The sequence below is a fragment of the Phalacrocorax aristotelis genome, chromosome 3 (genome assembly GCF_949628215.1).
Source record: "Phalacrocorax aristotelis chromosome 3, bGulAri2.1, whole genome shotgun sequence".
In the NCBI taxonomy this organism is placed as follows: domain Eukaryota; kingdom Metazoa; phylum Chordata; class Aves; order Suliformes; family Phalacrocoracidae; genus Phalacrocorax; species Phalacrocorax aristotelis.
The window spans coordinates 120181387-120200888 of record NC_134278.1 but is presented as its reverse complement, the minus strand read 5'-3'; the positions used below and the strand labels follow the sequence as shown (position 1 = coordinate 120200888).

The 19502-nt window shown below is 37.1% G+C and overlaps 1 protein-coding gene across 5 annotated transcripts in view; it reads right to left on the bottom strand.

The window, feature by feature from the left end:
* SMYD3 (SET and MYND domain containing 3) overlaps nucleotides 1–19502 on the bottom strand; it is a 425447-nt gene that overhangs the window by 61575 nt on the left and 344370 nt on the right. For 3 of the 5 annotated variants that reach the window (XM_075089357.1, XM_075089355.1, XM_075089359.1), the window contains one exon: nucleotides 12914–13024. The exons of the other annotated variants lie outside the window; for them this stretch is intronic. In XM_075089357.1, the coding sequence (XP_074945458.1) occupies nucleotides 12914–13024 (111 nt within the window). The remainder of the gene's footprint in view (nucleotides 1–12913; nucleotides 13025–19502) is intronic. 5 annotated transcript variants of the gene reach the window in all.

Below are 19502 nucleotides of genomic sequence, written 5' to 3'. Positions count from 1 at the left end.
AAGCAGAGAGACTTCACCATAGTATCTCGCCTGGACCTGGAGACACTTCAAATGAAAGGCACATGTATTTAACACATTCTGAAGTCATTTCAGTTAAGTGTTGGTCATTCTTGTTGCTGACTAAAACATTTCCCATATTTATTTCTAAACTAGGTCCCTTAAATACTACTCCTCTTTTTGGTGAAAAAGGAGTCATAATTATACAAGGGCTATCCTAGTTCTTTTCATTGCCCTTTCCCCATACTGTTTTACGAAATCCGTGTGTGCACACAGCTCAGGCCCCTGGGGATGACTGGCAATTTGCAGGCCCAAGACCCCAATGCCTACTTCCAGTCAAGATGATGGAAGTTGCAGTTTATTCCGTGAGCAACAAGACTGGGTTTTGTGTCTGTGACAGCACTGCCCTTATAAACCTCTTAATTTCAGGAGCTTAAACTGACTGCAAAATTCCCATCCAAGCTGCATAGCTTACAAGCTGAAATAAAAATTGATTGGGCCATGGGAAGAGCAATAAATAGAAGTTCACAATTTATCAACTCATAAAAGCCAGAGTATGGGAGGAAGGGAGGAAAAGCAAAGGAAAGTACTTACAGCTTAGCATCAGAGAAACAGGGCCTTGTGCCAGACCACCCAAAAATTCTTGGCACATTTGTAATTCTATTGTAAATGTGGATAATTTGGTTACCTGAGGAAGGGTACTGTTCAGCCTAATCCCTAGCAACTGTGAGGTCGATATTTCAGATTGTCTTAGACATTACACATTTGTTAAGGCCATCTCTAGGTCTAACTTACCAAACAAACTGACAGCTATAAGGCAAATCTGCTTTATTCCTTAATTCTGCAACCTGTGGAGACACAGAGTCCCACTGAGGACTTTTAGTGGCTCAAAAAGGAGATACAGGTCCGAAACCCTCAGAATATTTAGGTATTCACAATGCACAATCCAATCCATGTTCATCAGTGCATTGAAATTTGTACTTAAGTTTAAATGCATGCATAAATCCCATCAAAGTTAATGTTTTTGCGAACGGCTAAACACTTCACTAAGTAGAAGTGTAGTTATTTGTGTATCAAAGCTCAATTTATGCTTCAGTGATTTGAAGAATTTGTGCCCATTGAATTATTGGTTCAAACTGAAGATATACTGGCATGAAGTTAGATATTTATTTTGAACACTAATATCAAAACAATTTAATATCTTAATGCATGATATATCCCACGATTAAATGGTAACTATAGTAATTATGTTTTTTTACTGTAGACTGCAAAGTAAAATAATAATGCTTACTGCAGCGTACATTTTCTGAATGAAATACAGGGAGTTTAGGGGTTAGAAAAGCACATGCAACACGGTTAAGATCATACACAGTTGATCAATCTACTCTATACCTTAAAATATTTGTCAGATCTCGAAAGTGAAAGTGGCAATTCCTAGAGCACTGATAAAAATTGACCGCCTAACTCACCAGCATGTTGCTTGAATATTCAGTGTCAATGCTCAAATCCTCACTGACCATTCTCTAAGTTTTCTAAAGTCATGAATAAAAAAAGGTTGAATTCATTTTGTACAAGTGCAGCTCTTAAGAGAGCACAGTATCTGGAGTTTCATCCTCTAGAATTTTGCTAACAAATCTGATCGTCCCTTAGCTGAATATTAGTTTCATATAATCAAGGGAGAGGTATGCAAATATCTTTAAAAGATGTTGTACAGTGTTTTAGTAATTTCAAGAACTTCTACTCTGGAGAATTATTATTGGCTACCTTCTAACTAACACCAATTTTAACCAGTAGAGGTTCTTTCAGTCTTTAAGGGAAGCAGCTAGAAACACTCCTTAAGGCAAATGAGTGCTTGAAACAAAGTGTTTACCATACCTTTCCAGTACTTTATTATTCTGATTCAATAATATGGACATTTTAGTCATTGTCACAAAAAATAGGAAAATGGCCACATCCCAGAGAGTGAAAAGGACATTCTCTAAAATATCATAATGTCATGGAAACTATTACAAGACCCTTTAATATTTCTTAGGGCCTTTATTTACTGTGTTAATAGCTAGCATGCAGCTGGTTTGTGTTGACTGCTATTGTTACAAGTTTTTATGTGCTTCAGCAATCAATGGTGATTATCCAAGGTGATTCACAGCAAGGAGAGGTAGCCTAGATCACAAAACGTGTACTGAAAATTAAGCATCTTGACTCACAGGGAAGCAACTGTTCATGGGACCTGCTGGAACAACATAATTTGGTGATACATAATCTATATTAGATTTCAAATTTTCCAAAACAGTTCACGGTACTAGTAATCTATTTCTCTGTCTCCTGATAAGTGCTTTCCACTAAGTAGTTCACTCATTGCTTAAAACCAAACATACTGTTCTCCTAAAATATTTTTCTCAGTCAGATGAATGAGTATCGCCCCTCTGAAATGCATGCTATCTCAACCCCTCCTTTTTAAAATTTCTTTTACAGGTAAGGGTTTGGGGTAGGGGAGAAGAAGTTCACTTTGCATGGATCCCCACCTTCATTAACCAAATACAATGTAACAGTAACTTAACTTCACAGTATCTTTCTGCCCTACACTGAATGTCTATAGATTCAAACTGCTGTATTATTAGGCAGTAGCTGGAATCACATCAAAAGCTTTCAAAGCTTAGGTCTTCTTTTGTGCATGGGAATGATGCAAACTTAACATAAAGTTGTATGCTAGAATTATTTTAAGAATAAAAATTCAGTTGTTCACATATTGTCAAAGGAAGTGCAGAAACTTTAGTTTATATCCAACACTTGTCAGCGCTGATTAAGACAAAAATTAATGCCTTATTTTTTCTAAAGCAATATGATGCAGGAACATATTTTTCTTAACAGTTATGGTCAGATAAATAATCTTGGGCAGAGTTGTGATACACTGTTTTACCACGCTCCCCAATTCAAATCACTGTTTGCAGTGTAATCAATGGTTTTTATATAATTCACTGAGCAATCTTGTGGAAAATAACAGGACATCCTGCAATGGGTCAAGAAATTACACAGTCCTCTGACACAACTCACATGGCTGGAGTAAATTCAGCTTTTTGAAGACTGCTGCCTTTTACACAACAAAAAGTTACTATTCATGTCTAAAAATAAAGCTCACAAATGCGAAATTTATAACTACAGCTTTAGTTACTGCATTGTTGTGATATTAATTAAATTACTGGCATGAAATTGATATGGTACATTGCTTACCATAGCAATTTTTCAATCCAAAGCATTCAGTCTGCAGTTTTACAGTCTCAAAAGTTATAGACTTCCTTGCTATTCAGATGAGCTCATTCTTGCTTTAATAGACCTCAGAGGATATTAGTTAAGGACTGGAATTGATTTAGGCACTGAAAATCCTGATTTTGTCTTTCTCAATCTATGGTGCTTCCTATGAATTCAGCCAAAGCCCCAAACTTCGAAGAATTACATTGTCAAAAAGAAATTAGAAATTAGAATGAAGTCATGATACCTGATGACCTTGCCACAGAGTCCTAAATCAATCAATCAATGGATCGATCAAAAACCCTAAATCTTTAAAAAAATAAAATTAAAAATAAGATTTGGCTTGCAAAGAGTGTCTAAAGTTTAGAGGCAGCTGACAGGAAAGCCGTCTTCATTTAGATAAGATAACTAGGGTGAAAGATGCATTTCTACAATGTGGCATGGGAAACAACAACAGTGTGAGTCTGTAGTAAGTTTCATTCTTCATTCTTCAGCTAAGGGAAATAAAAAAAAATGATGACAAACTGCCCAACATCATAACGACAGTATATAGTATACAATCAGGATGGCATTAGGAACCAGAAATTTGGAGCATGAAGAGAGTATATTCAGAATCTGAAGAGAAAGAGACAGGATACACTAACGTGAAGGAGCATCATAGAACCACATTTGAAAAAAGTTGTTTTCCAGAATGAAGAAGGTTCCTCTGGACTACTTTTGGCTGATGTCTTCAACAAGGAATGAGTTTGGAGATGACAAAAGCTTTTGCTGAAAATACTTGAAGATGGCCTATTGCAAAAAATTTCATTGAGTCAATAAAATGGTGTTATTTCAAGTTACTCACAAATTTGCCAGTAAAGAGTAAAGAGTCCTTATCCGTCCTGTTTTCTTCCTCCATGATGGTGTGACTCAGAATGTTTGTAGACTGCCATTGCTATTATTTATAAATCTGGCAGTACCAAAATCACAGCTACCCTGTTTTGCAGGTTTTTAGACTGTAAAGAGTAAAAAGAGTACTCACCCCAAAGAGCTGAGAGTCTAGCAGGAGAGAAAACTGAAATGGAGAAAGCAATAGATACAGCATGCCAGCAAAGGCTGAAGTTATTATCAGCCCATATATTGTTGTTGTCCTGGTTTGGGCCTTTAAAGGTAAATGTAAAATTCATTCCTTATCAGAAAGGGATTTAGCTTACATCCGCAGAACTGATGACAGAAACGTATTTCCACTCACTTTCTTTCCCTTTTTCTTTAAAATTCATAGCCCATTAGTTACAACATACACTTGGGAATACAAAGATCCAAGCTCCTATTTCTATTTGACTTGGAGCAGGAATCTAGAAAAAAGGTACAGTGAACCGTCTGTATCCTGGACTCACCTGAACCTCACCCATTGCTGGAAGCACTGACAGAGTCATGGGGTCCCATTACCCCATAGGGAGTGCTCCGACACCTAGGATAAAATCTCATGCTTACTCTGATGAAAGTATTATTTTGTTCAAAGTGGATGACCTTCAACAGGAGAGATTTTTCAACCCAGAAAAAGGAATTCCAGTCAGACCAGAAAAGTCTGCAGTTTAAAGTTGTGAAACCTTTTTTTTCTGACAGAAATGGGATATGAATTAAAATATATTTCAAGTAAATTACCTAATTCATGGGATTTAAAAAGACTGAGCATCCTGCAGAGTAGAATAAAGTGACTGATAAACAGATCACAAAAAGGCATCCAAAATCAAGATTATGCCCTTAGGTTCTACTGCTATTAGAAACCACCTTGACAAACTGAAACACACAAGACTTTACAGTAACCTTAGTGAAAGATAATTCAGAGATTCAGGATCAGATAAAGCAACAACTGGCTTCAATATATATATTTAGAAAAAATCTGTGAACTAGTCTCTCCAAAATCACTGCAGAAAAATGTGTTTTGAAAATCATTTGTCTGATCTAGTCTGATGTTTTAAATTACTGCTGTTTCTCTCAGCATATTCTATCTTCTATATGTTTATTTTAGATTGCTACTAAAGTACTAAGTCTCTCTAGAGTGAGACTTTTCTTATTTCTGTTTATCATTCAGCAGAGACCACTTAGTGACTGCTATAGGAATGACACCACCTGAAAAAAATCGTAACAGGACAGTTCCAAGGAAGCTGGACATCTGGAAAGGAGGAACACTGCTAGCCAGGCACTTAAATGTAGCTGCTACAGCCTGAAACAGCAATGAGAGCAGACTCCCTTCCCTTCGCAAAAAGTGTTTCTGCTTAAAACTGCTGCCAGAAGATTTACATTTCCTCCTGGATGGCTGAGTCTGAAAGAAGTAAGGTTCTGCTCCCCTCAGATGAGCAGAAAGGCAGACTCTGAGGAGGCTGCCACACTCCAACTCCTACGTGGCTCCAAATATGAACTTGTTGGACTAAACTGATACAACTTTCCCTACAGAGGATCCCCTGAACAAGCAAGGAGTCTGCATACAGCTCTGAACTCATGCCTATTTATAAGAACAGCAGTATCTTTTCTGTGACCTTTGACAACACAAGTGAGCTCCATCTGACTGCTGCCAAGTCATGACCAGAGCACACTAAGGCGGTCCTGAAGCAACTGGGAGAAGTATGTTGTCATGGAAGAATGATCATAGCTTACTTGTCACTGTCTGTAGGACTGCCTTTTGATGAAAAAAAATTACAGTGTTCAAAGATGGAAAACCTCTCAGAAATCACGTAAGAAATGCTAAGAAGCTGAAGAGATGATGCCTTTGTTAATGAACAAGAGAGCCCAGAAATTAGAAGTGGTTGCCTTGTTTTTTAATGTCATTTTTGGCACTAAAAAATAAAAAAAAAGCCCTCTGTCCTTGGCTGTTTGGAAATCCATCCCAAGAGGGTAAGCTCCTCTGAAAGGGAACAGAATAGTGTTAGACTGTAGGATTTCAGGAACTGATCCAGGGTTTATGTCACTACCAAATGTCTTGCCAGAAGGAAGGAACTGTTAATCAGCCAGCCACCTATGGAAAGAATCTGCATTGTGTCCCAGTAGACTGCTAATTACTGCCACTGGCTTTTGCAGGCACTGGTTATACTAACGTTGGGCTGAAAGGGTAGGTGGGTGAAATATGACTGAGCTCTGGCTTGACTTCCTTCTGTAGTTTGTTTTAAAGGCAGTTCTAGTGGCAAAACAGTAAAGAGGAGATGAGGAATGAACAGACAATTTCTAACATAAACTATTACAAACTCTGTCTTTTGATAGGAAATGGATTAAACCAGCATTTTGTTCGAATAAAGTCCTGATTTTTTTTAACTCACCCTCCGTACCTTAGTACTTAGCAAATACCTTAGAATCATGACTAGAGATACAGATACTCCTACTTTATTCTTTGCTTTGATCAAGGGGTTTTATGTTCACTTAGTTGTATGAACAGAATTGTTTTCAACAATCCTATTTAATCCTTGCTTCCCAGGCTTCATCTTTTGAATTAATTTGGAGATCTCATCTTTCATATTGTACTTGGAAAACTTAGTGAGAATGTAAATGCCTGAAAATAAATAATTATTGGGGAAACTGGGACACAAACTTCTGGAACATGACAATTCAGCAATTTAAAAAGGCACTTCTTAACATATAATTTTGTATTTCCTGTGTCCTAAATATGTGCTCCCTGAGGGAGGGGTGATATTTTTGTACTAACACCAGTACAGTAATCCCACCTGAAGTCTTTACAAGCTGATTCAAAACAACAGTCAATAATAATATTTTTCATGTAACAATGCCTCTGTGATTTAAGGACATGTTCAATTGTATTGCTGACACAAGCCATGAAGATCAAAGGTGAAAAGTTGTGTAAATTTTATCCTTGGCCATATTCAAGCGTCTCTCAGAAACCTCAGTGAAGCAAATCAATCTGAGGCAACGAAACTGATCAGCTTATGTAGAGGACCATTTACATTTGATGAAATTCCTAAACTACAGTTGTGTTGTTTCCTAAGATAGGAAAAGAATGTCAAAACTTCCAGTAGGTTCAGGAACTTGTTCACTGGGTTTTTTTTGTAAAAGAGCTGGTGGATGTATGGAAGTGCAATACCAGCTAAGGAACTGCAGGTGACATTTTTATGTAGATGTAGATTGCTTGGCTGCTGTCCAGGTAACCCAATTTTGAGAGTCCTTGAGGTAGCAACTGGACTTGTGATGTTCTCTACCAAAACTCAGGATGCAATATAAGTAAGTACTAAGCAAAGCAATAAAGTGATTAAAGGAATAACGTACTTACTGGCATTACGTTATTATTAGCTTTGGCAACTAACAAATACTGGCCAAATATAAAAATGCTTCAGATTCAAACCAATTGCTTTTGACCTTGTAATAAATAAAAGCCTTGCAAAAACCAAGCTAGACTAAAATATTAAATCCTGGCTCCAAAGGAGAAAGACGACTCATAACAAAGTGATTCTAAAAGCACAAATCTCCCTGAAATCCTTGGCTGAAAATGTAGAACATGAACAATACTCTGGCTCATGACTGTGGAAAAAACTGTTCTCCATTTAAAATGTTTGTCATCAACATAATCCCATCTTTAATTATAATTAATGTAAGGGGCTTTTATGTCCTGGAATGGTAATATGTTGCCAAGAGTTCAGCTTTTAGGAAGGCACACATTTCCAAATTAGAGTGGAGATTGATCTTAAAATGGAGCAAATAATAATGTATACAGCTGTCAGAGAAATAATGAACTAAAGACATTGCAGTAGCAATAACTTGAAGTACTGACAGTCAGGAAACAGTCAATGAGTGACTTTAGAAAGACATATTTTCTTCCCTCCTTTAGTAACTCGGCTTTTTTTCAACTTGGGCCAAAATCAATTAAAATTATTGTTTAAATTTGTAGCTAGTGCCATTTAATCTGGCAGTAATTGTACTGCCAAAAGGTTTGCCTTAATCTTATCTTAACTGATGTGTTAGCACTTGCTACCCTTCCCTTGACTCCTGGTCAAGCCAGGCTGCTTGATCAGTTGCTAAAAGAGACTGACTAGCATTATGGTAAGACCTCTTAGAATTAAAATGCTGACATTGAGGCCCAGGCACCAAAAATTATCCACAGGTCCAGCTAGCTGCCACTCTTTGCCTCCATATTTTCTCGTCCTTGATGACAGCTATGCACCTGGATTACTCCAAGGCTGTGCTCACAGCTGGAGAGGCAGATAAAAAACTACTACTGTATAGCAAGCAGAGATTCACTTTGAAGTCCTTTCATCAGCAGTGACCAGTGAGGAACATTTTCTTTTGTGATATGCAACGTAACAGTGACTGCACAGCCATGGACCTCTCCATTTGGTCTAGGGCTGTGTCTGCTCACACCGAGTGTGCCAGTGTGCCTCAGCTGAAGTTGGCGCTCAACTTCAACAGGGTCCCTGTGGTTGGGCTGCAGCCTGTTTCAGTATACCTGAAAATGCAGCCTTTGCCATATTACGGTTTCAGATCTAGACAATTGTGCAAGTGAACTGCGTATACTTAGGCTGTGGTTAGAGAAGATTCGTATGCTGTATGAAGTTGCCATATCTAGCTAAAAAGACCAAGTGATTGTGAATTTTAAAGTCATTGCTGGTGTCGGAATGAATTTTGCTGTTTTATATAGGTGTGACATGAAATATTACAGTAAATGAGAAATAAAGAATATTTCTTCATAGATAAGTTGCCTCTTAAATCACAGTTCATCAGAGACCTGAAATATTAGAAAAAGACCTTGCAGAATCATGTAACCTAGAATGGCAAAAGAGCAGTCTGACACATTACTCTTGTTTGTATGCATAGCTAAACTGTGTGATTGTAGTATGATATAACCACTATCCAAGTTTAATCAATTTTAGCACAAATAACAGTGAAGAAGCAGTGACACTGGCTGTAAGATATATTTGTCTACAGCAGCAGCCAGAGACAAATGCTTGAAGTGATCTGCATAAACAAATTTTACCGACAGTCTGGATGTTAGCGTGATGAAACCTACATATTTGCAACTAAACTCTGCTATCGATGTCAGCTAGCACAGAAATGTAGTCATGTGATTCCTGATTTTGTGCTTATATATACTTCATGGAGCACCACAATTTGTCTCACCCAACTTTATCTGCCTAAAGTGTGGGTATTTACTTGAAGGCATTGCTTTAACCTCTTATATCCATTCCAGTTTTCATACTTTTTATAGATTCCTACTGCAAGACAGCATGAATGAGCTGCTTTTCTTTTTTTTTTGGGTGCTAAAAACTGGCTTAGATTAAATGCCTAACTAAAGTTAGGAGAAATCAGTATATTCAATTGCTATAGAATACATATCTAGATATATAAAAAATATATATGCTATTAGAATAGTAGCATTTTGTAGGATAAATCTGTTATTTGTTCACGTAGATGTCTCTGAGGTTAAATATGACTTTTTTTTGCAGCACTAGGATACCACATGGCAATGGGGATTGCATAAAGCACACAACTAAACTTCAAACCATTCCGCTTCAAGGAATTATTCTCACTGAAACAAATCCAGCACTTAAAGCTAAAAGACCAATGTAGCATCTTTATTATCCTCTAGACATCAGAATACTCAGCAGAAGTACAAATTGCCATCTTCAAGCTGCATTTGGGGAATCTGAGCAAAACAAAGCTTCACAGAACATTCACAGAAATGGTCCCCAATATAGATGGACTGATCCGGTTTCTAGTCAAAAATATGTTCACCTCCAATTAAAACAGTAGCTTCTCACTGACTATGAAAAATAAGGGCAGAGTCTTAAAAAACATAAAGGTTGCTTTTGAATAAAATTAATTACCCAAGGTCACTTATGAAGTCAGTAACTGACTTGAGAACAGAAACTTGATAGATCTTCCTTCTTCACTTGGGCATATCTGACTAAATGAAGAAGCCTTTAGAAAATACAGCAGGAGACATGAATTTCATTAAGAAACTTGCAACATATTTTTATAAATATGAACAAATAAGCATACGTGTAACTAAGTACTAATACATATAAGGTTTATATGCCCTTCATATAACCTTTAACGTATATTTCCCACAGGATTCTCAGGACTGCTTTTTAAACATTACAAAATGGAAATTACTTATAGTTTCACTGTAAATTGATGTGTGCATCTCAGAAGTGACTCCTCTGCTTTCACTGGTCCCTAGTATGTGCTCAGCAGCTGGCATGCACACTCAGCAATACTGGAATTTGGGAGTAACAAGAATCTATGATCTCTATAAGCGTTTGTTAGAAAAAGGATTCTAGCTTTTTGATGATACTACAACTGAAAAAAATCCCCAACACCTATGAACTTACTTGAAGGCATAACGCATTTCTTAGCCACACTGGAATTTGCACTTTTACCTAAAACAAAGATTTGTGAGATGGATTGCTGTTGACTAAGTCATCATATTTGCAAAGCAATGTTGTAATATGTGAATTTACTGTTAGCTGATAATAATTATTGAATCACAATGTTGAATCTGTCACCCTTGATAACCCAAAGTTGCAGCCATTGCCTACTCTGTTGACAAAGACTTTGCCTTTTAAAATTTTACCAAGATGTCTTGGAAATTTGTCTCAGTATCAGGGGTATTTCAGCAGGGTTATAATTGAATAATTTTGCCAACTGATGATTTCTGAGCATCTAAATCCAGCCATTCTGTAATTTAACAACACAGAATTTCTGAAAATATGTCCCCTGTAGCTGCAGTGTTACATGCCTCTCAGCTTACCAACAGCGACTGAGACCAATGGGAAAAAAAATTCTGTTTCTAAGCTAGTCATGTAAACAGCTGTATTTGTAAAATCTCTGTCACAGAGAAATGAAATGCAGTACTATGAGGACTGCTGCGGATTATATCTAATCATCCTAGACTGAAGCTGAGGATAAAGATGTCTTCTTCATAGACAACAGACAGAGTTGACATGAGGTTCCCAGGCCTTCACAGACCTCTTTACATGGAAACAATGAGGAAACTACAGAATTTAAGAATGCAGTCACAAGGAGCTTTCCAAACATTTTCAGTATCATCCCCACAGGGAATTTTGCCAATGGGCAAAAAAGATCTATAGAATATGAACTCAAACAACAGTTAAAAATTTCAAAGAGAAAAACCCATTAATTAATTTTAACCTATGTATGAGACTATTGTTTTCATCAATATATGCATGTATAATTTCACTACAATATTTTTTAATATTTTATGTTGACTTTTACAGGGAAGTGTACTCCAGCCTGTGGATGTTGTTTCTTAAAACATTCCACATGCTGAATGGCCTTTACACCACTTGTCTACCCTTTCACAAACTGTTAAGCGATCCTTAAAGACTCTTTAGCCTGCTTACTTTTCTTAATCAGCACTGCATCTGTGGGGACGCCATCCCCCAAAACTAATCTAAGATTTCATGGCACTTGAGAGAGAATCTTTAGAAGAAAGACAAAAAGAGGTCTTTGCTTCCCTTCGCTGCCTCTGAGTAGCATTGCAGCAAGCTTTATCAAGCACGGAGTGCCAACAACTTTTGCATATGGACAGGAAGTAATTTAGCATTATGTCATGAGCCTGAAACTTCTCAGTGTTCTCTTTTTTGAACTGCTTATTGAGGAATCAAAGGATACATTATGTATTCAATAGGTGTACTTTGGCTTGAACAAAACTAGACACAGAAATTGTCCTACCCAACACAGAATTTGAACTTTGGGTAATTTTTTTTCTCTTTTTTTGCTCTACAGCAATTGTTTCATGAATCGTATCATGCTCCTTGGAATCACATTTTCATCAATACCTTTCTTACCATTTCTAATCTACTAGGAACACATTTAGCTACGGCATATGACTCGCCCAAAACAGGCATTTGTAAAAATAAGAACAAGTGTACATATAACTAGAGAGACAAAGTGCATAAACTGCTATGAAGCCAGCCTCATTTTGCATATTTGATCTCTCATCAGACTCAGAGCCAAAATTATTCTGGCCAGGCTGTATAAATATGAAGCAACCCAGAATAATCAAACCAGGCTAGGCTGAACCCTAGTGAACTCTCAACGCTGAACAAAATTTTATCTACTACAACTACTGACCTGCTACTCCAAGAACTTGTGAAAGAGAGCATAAAAACTACAAACCATAATTCAAAGAGGTTCACCACTCTCTCTAACAACTGCTGAATATGTCTGGTAGTTCTTGAAAATTATTGATGCAGGTGTTTGTCAGAATTAATTTAACATTATTATGAGGATAAGCACAGCCTTCCTGTAGCATCAGACAAGTGGCTTCAGTTAAAGTTCCAAGATTATTATTTTAAATAGGAAAAAAAAAAATCCTTTCCATTAATCTTAAAAATCATGTTAACTCTCATGTTCAGAGGTCCTTGAATCTCAAAGTGATCTGAACCACATCTTGGAATTGGAACTGAAACTGGTTCCTAGCTTTATGAACAACCATGTTTTAGCAAGAAATTCTTCTTATCATGTTGTCAGCATTTCCTGCTTCCTGCTTTTCTTTCCTTCACGGTTGTCTTTCACAGCAACATAAACAGCACAGAGGGCAGGGTCATTTTCTTCTCTATTCTGGCCATTCAATTAGCAGCAAAAGTATTACGTAAAGGAAGGGAAGCTGCTGAGAGGCCTTGGAAAATTCTCCTTAACCGGCAAGGAATTTCATCACTCAACCTACCTTTTCTTGATTCTTGCACAGAAGACAGTCACATTCAAAGCAATACTGGCGCATCAGTTGCTTTTGGCGTTCACTGGTGGGCATCAGTGATTCAATGTAGCTGATGGTGAGCTAAAAATCAAAACCAGGGTTGGTATATTTTACAAAAATTCCATACTTGGTGTATGTTGGATACACCATTTTTCCAGCATAAAATAAAATTATATCTTAACAGATGATTTCCTAGAAGAAATTGACTACATTTACAAAGGGCAAAAAAAAGGCAAAAAAGGACATTTCCATGGAGGAACACTTTTTGACATTTCCAGATCATTATTGTTTGAAATTATTAATCCCCTCAGAAGTACCACTATTTCAACTTTTCATCCTAATTTGGAAGAAAAAGGAAAAAAAGAGAGAGAGGAAGGAGAGAAAGGAAGGAGAGAGAGGAAGAAGAAGAAGCTCAGTATCTGAATTCCCTGTGCATGAAATCTCATTTTCTGTCTAGCTCCAAAGCTTAAGCGTGTATTTAGCAATGGTGTTATACAACATCCAGCTATCTCAAAAAATTTCATCTCAGGGAAGCCCCTACTCTCTTGCAAATATATGTTTGAGCCTGAGGAAAGCTGCTCTCATGTCATACCCATCTTCAGTACATCTGTGATATTTCCTTTGTGACGAAGGAAGAACAAAAGCATTGAAGTAAAAATTGTTGAAACTATTTACAAGAAAATTTATTAAAATGATAAGAGAAAATGCTTACAGTTGTGCCATTTTCAACTCCTCATGCTGTACAGAGTAAATTCCAATGAACTACAGAGAACTCTGTAATTTGTTCACTTCGACTCCTGCCAGAAGGAATTTTATAGGGCCAACCATTTGTAGAGTTCTTCAAATGTTTAACGTGCTGCACAGACACAAACTAATGATAATGGAAAGAATATAACAAAATAATAGCCCAGCTCAGACCAGCATCCAGTCATACATGCTATTGAGTGATTACACTATACACCCAACAGACTTTGAAACACTCCAGATAGGTCAGAGCTAAAAAAATCAGGTCACATTATTTCATCCTGTGCCTAGACACTTCAACTAATTGGGAGGATTTTCACATGGTTCTCAGTTAAATCATGAGAGTCCACTCAAAGAAATTACAGGAAAACCTGACCAATTTGTAGTAATGACTATGAAATCCATTGTCAGAACCTGCATTTTGCAAATTAGTGAGTATTCTAATTAAATGAGCAATTAACAAGCAACTAAAACAATGCCTGCATTTTTCATTTATATTTACAGTGTAGTTTGATTACATGTTGAAGGAGGACTGTATTAAAAGAAGACTACTGAGATGGCAAAGTCAAGCATTTAAAATGATCATAAGCAGAAAGCCTGTGGAAAAAAATAAATACAGTCTCATAATTGAAGATTAGTAGTATAATTAAAGAAAGAGACAAAGTTCCACAGATAAGCAAAAGTTAGAAAGTTTGAGAACTTTGTTAGGTTTTGCATTCTATATAATGTTGTTCTGTCCCAGCTTGTGCGTGTTTACAGCAGAACAGTCTGTACTAATCGTTTACACAAGAGCTGTAGGCTTCACTCTGAGCTCTCTGTGGTGAATGGATGGAAATTATTTTCCCTATTTCTTTTCCACTCTTTTCTTCCAAGCTTGGTCTCTTCTGCCCCATTCTCTCCAATCTGTCCCTCTTCTCATTCTCTCTCTTCTCTGCCGTTGGACATGAGTATCGTTTTCCAGCTTTATTCTCCACAGTTGTTTATCTAAACCTGGTTTCCAGCCCTCAGTTCTAGCTCCTTCATAGCTATTCTTGGTAAAATGGGCTGATTTTGTCATCCTGCCAGTCCCAGATCTGCCCTTCTGCCTCCCCTGCATGCCTCATCTTACACCTTTTCCCATATTTGATCACCAATGCTCTTACTCTCCCAAGTTAACAGTCTTTGGTGCCCTACTCTGGTTTCTCCAGTGACCCCACCACCTTTGTCCTTGCTTCTTTTCCCAGCTGGTCCTAGTCTGCCTCCTCCCTGGTGTCTTAAGAAAGATCTGTCTCCCTTCCTTCCCACAAAGCAGTTTCCAGAGAAACTGTAGTCCTAATCTCATCCTTCAGCCATTCCAAGCCCAATTTTCCTCTCCCATCACAGGCCTGTGATCTTCATGTCTCCTTGCAACTCACAAGTGTTTTCTGTCAAAATCATTCCGCACACTACTTTGTTCCCTGTCTCTTATCCTCTGCATAAACATCACTGGTTCTGACCCATGTCCTACTGGCCTGTAGGTTCAGGTGGCATCCAGCAGTAAAAGAGATTTAATCAAGTGCAGGCACAGTGCAAGACAGTAGGAATCTTCTGGGAAAAATCATTCACATGAGATTAGTCTATTCTTTGCCAAAATACTTAAGACAATGGTTTAAACCCTATCACTACTGTTGAACCCATCATTAGGCAGGGTTCAGTTCTAATACTGCAAAGCAAACACATAGCCAACATCGAACATGCTTTATCTATCTTCAGCCTACAGGCTTCATTCTTTTCTCTCTTTTCATGTTTGGCTTCCCCCACCCCCACCCCTGCCAGTTCGTATTGCAGAAACCTTGGAAGTAGGAACAAGTTTGAAACCAGTACTTTCTTTTTCAGAGGTTACCAAACAGTTGCGGATATGATCAGTCACGTAACAACCTCCTCTGGATCAGAGCATAAGACTGGGTGGAAGAAGGACAAGAGGCTGCATCACATTGATACCTACTTTTAGAGTTTTAACAACTTAGGGTTTCTCTTGCTGTCAGAAGCCCAACTCCAAATTCCCAGTCCTGCCAGCAGAAATCCATAAGTGAAAAAAATGTTTGTAGCTGGCAGACTGGTGGGAAAATGCAATTAGAATATTTAGAAACATGACCAACCTTACAGTGACTAAGTCTATACTATTCATTTAATTGTTTAAACGTAAAAATTCTGTATTCAAGTCTCTCTCCTACACTTGTTTTAATTTTGGATCCCTTCATTAGATGCAAGGTTCATTTAACTTGTACATATTTAGGAAATATGCCCATTTATCAAAGGTTGTCTTAATGGTATTTGCATGTGGGATATATGGTATTAATTAAAACATTATTTCAGCTGACCAAAGCTTGCCTCGTTATTGCATCGTTTATAAAGAATGCATTAAATCTTTTCTCCTGAACTGGAGAATATATATTAAATAACATTTATGAAGGCAGGGAATTATTTAACAGCTGTGAGACGACTTATTGACTCTCAAGACTTTCTTCTTAGAAATGCAGCACTGTCTGAGCCCTGTTTCTTGCTCTGTCACAGAAATTCTTTAACCATGGGTCTGGTGGTTAGTTTCTCATGTTCCTCATCTGCCAAATGAGGTGGACACAATTTTCCAGTACTGTCATGCAGCAGTGGACTTAATTTATGTTTTTTGTAACAGACCATAAGCTACAAAATTTCTAGACAGAGGATTCTGTAGAAATTTAGAACCAATTACTTCAATGCAAATGGCAGGGAAAATTAAGTGAGTTCTCTTGTTTTTTGCAGTCATGGTTTTCAGGATCTTAGGTAGAGTTGTGTACAAAAATCTGTTCCTGAGACAGAGTTATATAAGTGTTGAACAGTCTGTGCTCTTTCTGTATTGTCATATATAATTAAAATGCCTCCTAATTCAAGGAAAAATTCAGGTTTAAAAAATGCAATGTGACAAAATGTTATGTGTCAAACAAACAGATATAAAACTTCTCAGCATTATAATAACAGAAATATTACATATCTTGGTGGAAATATATCATGAAGATAGATTTATTGCTGGTCATATGAAATGACGATTTGTATCTAGTATTACTTTTAAAAATTAATTGCTCTGTAAGAGTATGGCATGTCATATGACTTTCTGCAGAAAGACACAAATTTGCTCTAACTGAACTCTAAAGCTGATGAGAACCCATGCACCCATTTTGGAGAAGAACTGGACCTTAGCTAATACGTCCTGTCTCTCACCAGAACTAATTGATTTGAGCTATGCACTGAACTAACCATAGCTATACAACTTCTGATGGAAGAATAGGCAACATGAGCTCATGTCTGTCTGCAAAACACCAGGTAGACACAGTAATTAACAAAAAGTCAATTGAAATTATAGCGCACGTCTTGATGCTGTTTAAAGTGGTTAATTAAGGGTAGGGAAATGATGAAGACCTCTTCAGAGCAAGCTGCTTGTCTTTTTGAGAAAGTAAATTAGCTGATAGGCTACCTTATGACTGAAGGAGCCTGGTGTTCTCTAGGTGAATAGTTTTTGTTTTCTTATAATCCTTCCCCATATCTCACTTCTCTTTGCAATACTTAAATTTCGTTTTTGCAAAGAAAGAGCACGAAAATGAGATCTTTGGATACTGTCAAAGTAACATCACCTAAAGTTACAAAAGCTGTCATAGTCAGCACTACAACTAACATTACCTTGAGGAACAAAAAGGTGTTATAATTAGTTTTGAGCTGCTGGAAGCAAGTTTCAGAAAGTCCTGTAGTCTTTTATGTAGAAACATATAGAATACAATCCCCACAAAAATCCTCACAAAAATCACAAAAATTTCTTTCTTCCTGCCATTAGATTCAATTATGCTCAAAAACGTGGTTCAAAGTAGAAACTACAGAGTGTTAGGAGACCCTTTCTAGCCACATCGACCCCCAACCTATGCATGGAGGTCAATAGTTGCTCCCAAGCCTTGAACTCCATTCACTTCTTTTGTCTTCTCCTGTGCTCCCTATCTGTTTCATTCCCTTTATGCCAGTTGCAGGACAGAAAACACTTAAATTTAGTGGTGATCATTATCAGGTAGTCGGGCACTAGAATTTGGGGTATTAGCATAGATCCAAACTGCCTTATATGAATTATAACAGAGTCAGAGCAAGGACGGGGAACAAAAAAAAAAGAAAGGCTATCAAGCTTGAAGGAAGTTTCCTATCAGAGCCAAATTTTCACTTTAAAAATTCTACATTTAATGAGGATTACAAATGTCATTTAAACAGACAAATAAATTATATAATGATAGAAATTAAAGCTGTAATTTTGAACATCAACTAGAGCATTCATTAGCAAAAGTCAACGGAAATATAGTGTGTTTTTGTTTAAAATGGTAACTTTCTGCCCTCAAAGAGCATGCAATTCCATAGAACCACATTAGTATAAACCCCAAATAATATACCTAAATATAAATATGAACTTTTGGTTTCCAAAGCAAAATTTAAGGACCAGGCACTCCTCCATCTTTCCAGCTCTCAATATTTTATTGTGATTTCTGCAAGACGCTTTGTTTTCTTAAAGCTTCAACTTGGGAAACCGTGCAATTATACATGAATCCCTTCTTTCAATACCTACAAAAAAGTAACATTCATGACTCCTGATTTCTTAGTGCTTCAGGACTGGCAACACTGTCTTTGCCACAATTCTAGCCTAGATGGCTAGAATTTTTGCATATGATTTTAGGAGCGATTAGCACCTTCAAATTTAGCACTTTCATTCTATAAGGATTCAGGCAAACGTTTCCTGGCTCAGGAGTCCTAATTTTCTATTGCCTGAGATATATTTTGGCCTAAGGATTTGAACAAATTTCAAGGCCCAAACCAAAATTTAATTAAAAACCACTAAATGCCACATGCCTTCCTGTCAAAAACATGCAAAGCCAACAAAATCTGCCTAGACATGAGAGTAAAACTGAAATGAAATGCCTTCCATCAGGACATAAAATTTTTCTGAGGTTCTCATAATCTTGCAAGCTTTTTATCACTGACTTGAAAAATATAATTATGGTGTATAGCATGAGCACTCTAAAGTGTGGTTGGCGGATAAATATTACTCCTGAATAAATCTGCATCACACTGCAGCAGCTAAGTCCAATGTAATAACAACTTTTCTGGTTTACAACCAAAATCAGGCCTTCTGGTGACTCCCTCTTTATATAATTGTGAGATAACCACAATGGCAAGTCACCTCAACTCCCTGTGTCTCTGCTTTTCTTGTGATTATAGGTGATCAACAACTCCTTAACATGAACAAGTTATTGTATTTTTTGTTGTATTTGCACTACAAATATGCAAAAATATTTTTACTTTTCGCTGGCTTAATGAGCACATCATATTGCAGTGGTTGATACTTTCCTGGCAAGGGTCCAGAAGCCCTATCAAGTTTGTTCCTGTATGATTAGTAAAGCCATAGACCTCTTCTACTAATATGAGCTTAAGTTGCTACTTAGCTTCTCATTTCTAACAAATCTTAGTGCTCATTTACTTTCTATTAATTATTACATAGGAGATCTCATTCTGTCTAAATCTAGTGTAAGTGTGAACAGGATAAAGCAAGATTTCTACTGCATATAATTATTTAAGTTTTCTTGTTGTCTCATGACTTGAGAAAATGTTCATCTTACCACCTCAGAGCACTTGATTTATTCAGAAAACCCAATCAGATTCCTCCCTAACACGTATTTTCTCTCCCATTAGCTCAGATCATGACCTCAGTAATGCAAGTAAAAACTCAGCTTGGATCAGGTAATGTAGTTTCATGTAGATGGGTGTGTAAATTCGATACTTGGCTATTAAGAAA